The 8,771-nt window shown below is 42.3% G+C and overlaps 1 protein-coding gene across 2 annotated transcripts in view; it reads right to left on the bottom strand.

Moving 5' to 3' along the window:
* The window catches only part of PIK3AP1 (phosphoinositide-3-kinase adaptor protein 1), a 98,394-nt gene continuing 89,623 nt past the window's right edge, over positions 1 to 8,771 (bottom strand). For both annotated transcript variants that reach the window (XM_036336470.1, XM_036336469.1), the window contains 2 exons: positions 8,426 to 8,544; positions 1 to 3,627 (listed from right to left, as the gene is read on the bottom strand). In XM_036336470.1, coding sequence (XP_036192363.1) covers positions 3,570 to 3,627; positions 8,426 to 8,544 — 177 coding nt within the window. In that variant the 3' untranslated portion in view covers positions 1 to 3,569. The remainder of the gene's footprint in view (positions 3,628 to 8,425; positions 8,545 to 8,771) is intronic.

Here is an 8,771-nt window from a genome sequence, read left to right as displayed (position 1 = left end):
TAAACAGAACACAATTTATTGATAAAACTGAAGCAAATGTTTATACAGGCAGATTCCTCAAATTTGAGGATTAATTGTTAGGATGAATCTTTTAGAGTTATCCAAATTAGCCACTTGTCTTTCTTAGAAATAAATCTGTTACTAATGCTTCCTCAGCCAACCAGCTGCAAAAGCACACATTATTCTTTGAAAGAGGAGCACAGAAAACCAGCTTACTTCCTGGGGCCTATGGGAAGGAATGTGAAAACCCCAGCTATTGGGGTGACACAGGACAGACCAGGACCTCTCCTTTTGAATAACAAAGCAAAATAAAGGGGTGGGGATAAGGGCGGAGCATTTAGATTGACTTGGAAAATACTCGTTGAGGTCATTTACATAGTATCACTTTGCCTAATTATGACAAAACATTGGGGATTACTCACCTCATTAAATATGTCAAGTTCAATTATTTGATTGCAACAACCAACCTCCTGTTCATAGTATCTAAGTCTTCATACTTTGTTGCTTATATAGTTGGGTTATGTGCTCACAGGTTTTAATATAATATAAAGGAAGAGTGCTCACCTAGAAACTGGAGGACAATGTACCTCGTACAGTTAGAGGCAAAGGCAATGGCAATGAATATGACTAATTATTTTACTTCCTATTGCACCAGCTTGTAAAATCTTGGGGAAGGATGGCGACAGCAGAGCTGCCTTCCAAAGCATCATATAGGAAACTTTTTCATAGTTTCTTTGGACACCTTGTTATAACATAGTTTGTGATCCTCATTTTATTAAAATCTATGGTTTTGTTACATAATGTATTCCTAAAAATATATACAAAAGTTGGGTAGTGGAAGTTGAATAAATCTGTATTATAATGGGTGGTTCTTTATGTAGAAAATGACAATTTTTTTTTTTTACCTCATCATCAGAGTTTCTTTGATAACACACGGTAGCAGTGGTTCATCCAAATTTTTTCATTTTCTTCTTTTATTTTTACACATGACCAATCATTTTGGATGTTCAATGAACACCTAGTGAGGGTTTAAGACTTGCCATTTTTTAAAAAATATATTTTAATGATTTTTTACAGAGAGGAAGGGAGAGGGATAGAGAGCCAGAAACATCGATTAGAGAGAAACATCGATCAGCTGCCTCCCGCACACCCCCCATTGAGGATGTGCCTGCAACCAAGGTACATGCCCTTGACCGGAATCAAACCTGGGACCCTTCATTCTGCAGGCTGACACTCTATCCACTGAGCCAAACTGGCCAGGGCTAAGACTTGACACTCCTGATCACCTCCATCCAAGTCTCAAGTATATCACATTAATGAGACCCAGGTTTCTCAATAGCACTTTCAATTTTATGTTTTCCACTTATTTTCACATAGGCAGTAAGATATTTCAGTATTGCACAAACAATGATGTGCATATAAAGATGCTGACACTATTGACTGGCAATAGGTTTCATCATGTTATTGATTTAAATGTTGGTCAATCAGAGAATGCACAAAAATATAAGTCTGGCATCCAAAGCAGGGATTAGAGGTATTGAATATTTTAAAAGTGTAGCTTTTATCAAAATCAAGTGTGGCAAATACAGAGACTGTCTATAAATAACAGGGAGGACAACCATACCAACATGATAATGTCTTGTTCTCCTTTTATCTCACAATTCCCTCTTTCTCCCAAAACAGTGGCAAGGAGAGTAAAGGGGCCATTGCAGAGTGGCTACCATGTGCCAGGCATAAGGTAGGTAATTTGCATAAACACTCACACTGTCTCTCTCTCTTTTTCTTTTATCCTCACCCAAGGATATGGAGAGAGAGAGAGAGAGAGAGAGAGAGAGAGAGAGAGAGAGAGAGAGAGAAACATCGATGTGAGAAACATTGACCCGTTGCTTCCCTTACATGCCCCACCTGGGGATCAAACCCACAACCTATGTATGTGCCCTGACCTGGAACCGAACCTGCAACCCTTTGGTGTACGGGACGATGCCCCACCCAGCTGAGTCACCCAGCCAGGTGCACAAACACTCTCTTGATGGTCATGGCCAATAGTGTATTTTATGTCAGAAAAAAACAACCACCAAGACCTCAGAAGCTATGAACTTCAATAGTCCTTGTTCGCTGGTTTGAGGAATGAGATAAAAAAAGAACCTTTCATTATTAAAAAAGAACCCAATAAAACTGTACTAAATGATCTTTAATAGTGTGGCTTTTATACATCTGTGTGGACAGAGAATAATTTCCTGGAAAACCACAAGATTTCTGACATTTTTTAAAGAAATAGGTCCAATACTAATTTTATTATATGGTTAAATATCAAATTAAGGACCTGTGTTTTGAAGGTAGATTGATGTGGCAGGAACTCAAAATTAATGACATACTTTAGGCTCTATATTCTCTGCACAAACAGATTTCCCAAACCCAGTGGTAATAATAGGTGTATAAGGGAATAACTATTTCTGCTTTAGGTTTCTTCCTTCCCCTTCGGACCCCTTAGCAGAGAAAATGCCAAGGACCCCCTCTCTCTTTATGGCCAGAACTAAGACCTGTAAAGACGGCAGAGCAATAAATGGGTCCCATCCCAAGCTTCTGGTCCCAACCACTAATAGATGCTCCTTGGCAGCATCACTTTTTTGAAAGCACACTGAAGTGTTAATGCCAAGTTTGGGGGGAAATACATGGTAGTTCCATACCTGGGAGATCATGGAAGAAAGAAACTTCTGGAGGACAAGCGTCAGTCACTGACTGAATTTCTACATCTGGGCACTTCTTGAGGGAGAGGGCTTGGCTATTTGGAGATGGACAGTGTGGTCCCCTAGAATTGGCAGGCCCAGGTTCTGAACTGCCTCTTCCTCTAGCCAACCAAACACTCTCAGCTCCAGACTTCTGGGAACCTCAGCTTTGACTTTTAGATAAGAGGAGATGGCTCTAAAGGCTTTTTCAGATTGTTGCCTGTGACCAGCCCTGGCATTTACACACTCTCCTGCAACACCAGCCTCCTGTTCACAGTCTCTCAGTCTTCATACTTCGTTATGTACATAGTTGGGTATCTGCTCACAGGTTTTAATACAAGATGAAGGAACAGTGCTGTCCAGTTCAACAGAAAAGTTGAAGAATCATTTAAAAATCAGGGTATGTCTTCTTACTTGAATACTGTAAGTACTAAATCATAACCACTTGTAGAAATTAGTCTGGACTAACAAATAAGTAAGGCCTAATATCAATGCATTTCAGTAAAATCACTTGTAATGCACATTTCTAACCAATCTTTCAGGCTTCCGACATGTCAAGTTAGAGGTAAGGATCCCAATTAAGTCTTCATCCTTTTGGCAAACAAGGGTATGGATCAATATACTTGGCAATGGTGACTAAAGTCCTTAGTTTTCCCCTCCTTCATGCCTTAATAATATCTTCTTTAAGGAAAGCCCAAACCAGCAGGGCTGCAACAATATCAGTAATGAGAGTGGGTCTCAAGGTCAGCAGTCATGCCATAAAACGTAACATGAAGACATCATTAGCAGGCTGGGAACTGCTCGTCTCAAAGTCCTGGAGTAGGCAGCTTCTAGGAGGTGGAATCAACGACCTCTGCGTGGAACGGGCGGAGGAGGATGGAAGATCTCCCTGGTTGGAGGCCTGAAATGAAAGATAAAGCAAAAGCATGACCTTGCAGATCCTGATGTCTACAGGCGTTCCCTATGTCAAACACTGCGAAGGAGAAAGTATTTGTCTCTCCAAGTTGAAAAATGCACCGTAACAGTTTGGTGATTACCAGAGGGGAAGGGGGCTGGGGAGAGGGAGAAAAGGGAAAGAGGGGATGAATGGTGATGGAAGAAGACTTGACTTCGGATGGTGAACACACACAATACAATATACAGATGATGTATTGTGGAATTGTCACCCCAATAAATTCAGTAAAAATAAAAAAAGAAAATGCACTGTGATATTTATTGGAATCATTCTCCTAAGGTACTATGCTATGTGTATAATTATAATAGATGTTTTTATTTGAGAGGGAAGAGTCTTTAACCTTTGTAATTACTGCATAATAATTTTTTAAAAGAGAGATAAAGCAACTATTTAAAAATGAATTTGATTAAGTAGTTTTTACGCATCCATGATTTGCTGTAAATCTGGTCTGTTATACAGAAGACGTGTTCCTTCATTAATGAAACTGGCCACACATAGGGACTTCCGAGTGACATACATGCTGGCTGTGGCTCACCATCCTCACGGCACATTAGAATCACCAGTCAAGCTTTGAAAAATACCATCCCCCAGGCTCTATCCCAGACCCATTCCATCATAATCTCTAGAGGATTGGGCTCAAGCATCAGAACATTTTAATAGTAACTCTCCCCCAGCCAGTTGTATTAACCAAGCCTTTCGTTTTCTGATGCTTTTACACCTGGGGCCTTGCTGATCTGGGCCTGAACAGGCTGCCCCTCGGTGGGTAAACTAATTCCTAGAGCTAGTAAACAATGTACCTGGGAGCACACCTTTCACAGTGCCCAGAACTGGAGCGGGGACTATCCACCTGCCCTAACCACCTCAGGGCGAGGTGCCTGACAACTGGAGGCAACCCCTTTGCCCCAGGCCGACTGAAATTACTCAATCTAGTCAATTCTAAATCTGCTAACCATCTCACGTGTTCCTTCCTGTGGAAACCACAACAAAAGCTCCTCTCACCTACGTTTTCCCCTCCCATTCTCCTGACTAAACCCAGTGGTGCCCCTGCTTAGGATCTGTGAGTATAACAGACTGTCTTTTCAACAGCAGTCATCCCTGATCTGTTGACCTTGCCACACCTGAATAATGACAAAACCTTTATTTTAAAACACCAGGAATTCACATATGCAGCCAGGCAGGAGACACACTATAGCAGGAAGGCCCCTTGAGAGAAGAATTAAGAATTTCCGGTCTGCTCCTCACAATGACTTCCTCAGGGATTACTGAATGTGTTATCCCAACACCACATTTGCTTTCCTAAAGCCCTCTCCCTGTTATTTGGGATGGTTTTTGAATAGTCTTAAATGACACTCCAGAGAGACTTGGGTAAGTCCTTTTAAAAACAGGTTCAACGATTGCGGGTGGTATTTCCACATATGTGCTCTAGAACTAATATCAATTCTCTTGGAAGCAAGTCAATAAGTCAAGAAAGAAAGCTTTGTCAGGTGCTGCAATTGAACTGTGTTACCCTGGAGTTGCGTACTTGAGGATTAAATGAATCAATGAGTAAATATTTACTAAATGTCTTTTGAATGCACGTTTTGTATAGGTCAAGGAAATGACAAAAATGGGAAAAGAAAGGCTCTCTCAAGAATGACAGAGAGAGGCAGAAGTAGGAAAAAATAACCACAGATATCCTCAGGAAGGTTGCTGTGGCGCCTGGGAGTAGCTGGTTTTATGTGGTTGTCGCTTTATCCAGAGAAAACAAATGGGTAAATCCCCTTCCATCTCCCCAGTCTACCCTATGAACTGTGGCTTATAGGGGAAATCCAGAGGACAGTCAGATGATACCACTTCTTCCTTCCTTCTTTCCTTCCTTCCTTCCTTCCTTCCTTCCTTCCTTCCTTCCCTCCTTCCTTCCCTCCTTCCTTCTCTTCTTTCCTCTCTTTCTTCCTTCCGTTCCTTCCTTCCTTCCTTCCTTCCTTCCTTCCTTCCTTCCTTCCTTCCTTCCTTCCTTCCTTCTTTCCTTTCTATAATAGATAAGCATTTATCTATTATCCATCCACTCCTGGATATGGGATGAAATAACAGCAAGTAAAATGGGCACAGATTCCATACTCACAGTGCTGAGAATGTAACAGATGAGAAAGACAAGGAAAGTCAGTACACTCTACAATGTTTTGACCAGGGAAGTCATAACCTATGGGAACATATAGCAGAGACATTTATGCACATGTCTGAAGGACAAGTTCAACTTCCCTGAACCTACCAAACAGAGGTAATGACACCTTCATTGGAATCCTTTGTGAGGATTGGAGATAACTATTGGAAAGAGGATAGCACAGTTTCTGGCTTAGAGTAGGCACTCAAGAAGTAAAGCTAATTATTTATCAATATAATTAAAGATCTACTCTTAGCTCTTTTTCCTATGTATGCTCTAAGAGCCATACTTTTATCTTCCACCACAAAGATCATCATGATTCCCTCCTGGCCCCACTCTGCAACTGGGGTGGGTCGGCAAACAAACCATCTCTAAATTTCATCCTGGTGAACAGCCCCAGCGAAGGTTTGGAGGTCCCATCTCAGGGAAATGGATTTGTGATTTTAAACATCTCAGATCCATGGGAGAAAAGAAGTATTAAACCAACCAAGGGTGGCCTGTGGGGAGACAGCCTCTGCAGGACCCTGAGAAGCCAGAGCTGGAGACACGATTGTCCAGAGACACTGGGCACTGATTGCTTTCTCCTCCCTGTGGAGGGTTGAAGTCTCAAAGATAAGCTTAGTTCAAGAACCCAGCAATCTGACATTGGTTAACATTCTTTTAAAGCGGCGCTGCTGTTTAGCTGGTATCATTTTGTATGGTCATAACATTGGTAAAAAATATATATTTTTTTAAGTTTCTCTATTAATTAGTAAATAGCCTTGGTCTCAAGTCCCCTCACTCCCTGACTACTTCAGTCCCTGCTGGAAACTCCACAGGCCTCTTTACAAGTCCAGCTTTAGGATCAACCTGGTACTGCAGAAGTCCCCAGAAGTGTGTTCTGATTAGGTGGTATGCAGGCTATGCCTTAAAGGGGACTTCACAGATTGTTAGTGACTGTCAAATCACTAGTAAATGGCAAAATAAGTTCAACAACAAAGGGGCAATGGCTCAGCAAGAATTTGTTTTTTCTCATGTGGCAGGACCTTACCTAAGAAGAGGATGGCATTGCCAAGTACCCACCCTATAGGGACTAAGGAGCCATGCAAAGATAAAGTGCATCTATTTGTCCCTGCTCTTGTCACGTCTGCCTTCCCTGATCTTGAAATATGCTGGGAACCTGCAACAGGTGGGAGTGTGAAGCCTCTTTCCAGTAACCTATAGTCCACCTGTGGTAGATGACTTGAGACTAACTGTTTCATCCAAACTAAACAGTACCAGTCCATGCATCCATCCATTCATTCATTTACATGGTAAATATGAATATTTGTTAAATTTCTAGTATGTTCTGGTTACGGTGGTAAGCATGGAGAGAGTAGAAAAAATTTTTTTTAATCAAAAACAGTTTCTATTCTCTCGAGGTTCACATCAACTTGAGGAGACAGGTATGTGAACATGGGCCACAATGTGGAATGAAGTGTAATAGAGATGTTTGGGGAATCACAAGAAAGTTCACCCAAGAGCATCAGGGAAGGCTCCAGAGAGGAGGTGATATTTGGACTGAGTCAATCTCCTAAGCAGAGATTGAAGACAGCATTTCAGGCAAAAGGAGCAGATTGAACAAAGACATGGTACCAACTGGCACAGCTCCCTGAGAATTTTTAAGGGGTGGAGCCTTGGTGAATACAGCAGGGTGGTGGGACTTAAGGCTAGATGGAGACTAGAGCTTGCTAAAAAAAAAAAAAAAATACAGAATTAAATGTGAAAGTGTATATGCCAGGAAGTGATATCCTCAGCTATTTCTGTTCTGGAAAGTGCTCTCTGGTTGCAGTGTGGAGGAGGGACAGACTAGAGGCAGAGAGATAAATATGGGCCTATGTGGATGAACTTAGGTACCGGCAGATGGAGAGGAGGGGGGGCATCTGAGAGCTGAAAGGGCAGCAGAATGGACAGGGCCTGGAGACACACTGGATGTGGGAGCTGCGAGGGAGGCAGGAATGGAGTTAAACTAAGTTGAGGCACATGAATGTTAATTAATTCAGCCAAGTTCACAAGGGACAGCCAGAGGAGACCTGTCTCCAGGTAGCGTGGTACTAGAGCCATGCTCCTCGCCACCATACCATGCTGCCTCTCACCTTAATTTTCATTCCCAATTCCATCTTGCCTCCTGGTTCCCAAAAGGCACTGTCTCCATAATACAGCCAAGGGAATTAGTTAGTAGGGAGCTAAATTCTAATAAAATAGATACAAATTATTCAAAAAGTTGATGTTTGCCAATGTATTTCATCGATGAAATATTCCATTTGCTATTAAAAATGTGTGCAACTGAATAAAGCGTCGCTTAAATTAATGAAGCGTCCACACTGAAAAATGACAAACGCAGACGCTCATTCTCAGGTCATCTTAGATGCCCCCAGCTCCTCCTCTCCCCTGGGATTTATCTTCCACCACGAAGATCATCATGATTCCCTCCTGGCCCCTCTTCTCCCTTTTGCCCTACTCTGCAACTGGGATGGGTCGACAAACAAACCATCTCTAAGTTCCATTCTGATGAACAACTTCAATTAACAACTTAAACAGGATTCAGAAAGTGAGAGAAAACTTTCCTATCAGCTTCAATGTTACCTCTGTGAGGCCGCTCGGGGAGGCACCCTGGGGGGCCTATCGATGGGCAGGGTGGATGCTCCGTCCACTTGTAGGGGGCCTGGACTCCGACTTCTGGTAACCTCAGGGACTTCATTATCCTACAGTAACAAAAACACAAGAAGGACTGGTGAAAATTACATCCAGCAACCAGCACGTTGAAAGTTCCCAGCATATTTCAAGATCAGGGAAGGCAGATGGACAGATACCACTATCCCCAAAGCCCCTCAGCCTCCTCAAGCTTTGGCTGAAGGTTATTCACAAACTTATCATCAACCCAGCAAAACCAGGGCAGTTTTCCATTGACTCCTGGAGCCGCTCAGGAGAC

Source organism: Myotis myotis, unplaced genomic scaffold (genome assembly GCF_014108235.1).
Source record: "Myotis myotis isolate mMyoMyo1 unplaced genomic scaffold, mMyoMyo1.p scaffold_m19_p_15, whole genome shotgun sequence".
Classification (NCBI taxonomy): Eukaryota; Metazoa; Chordata; class Mammalia; order Chiroptera; family Vespertilionidae; genus Myotis; species Myotis myotis.
The sequence above is the reverse complement of the archived record's forward strand: the minus strand, read 5'-3'. Positions and strand labels throughout refer to the sequence as shown.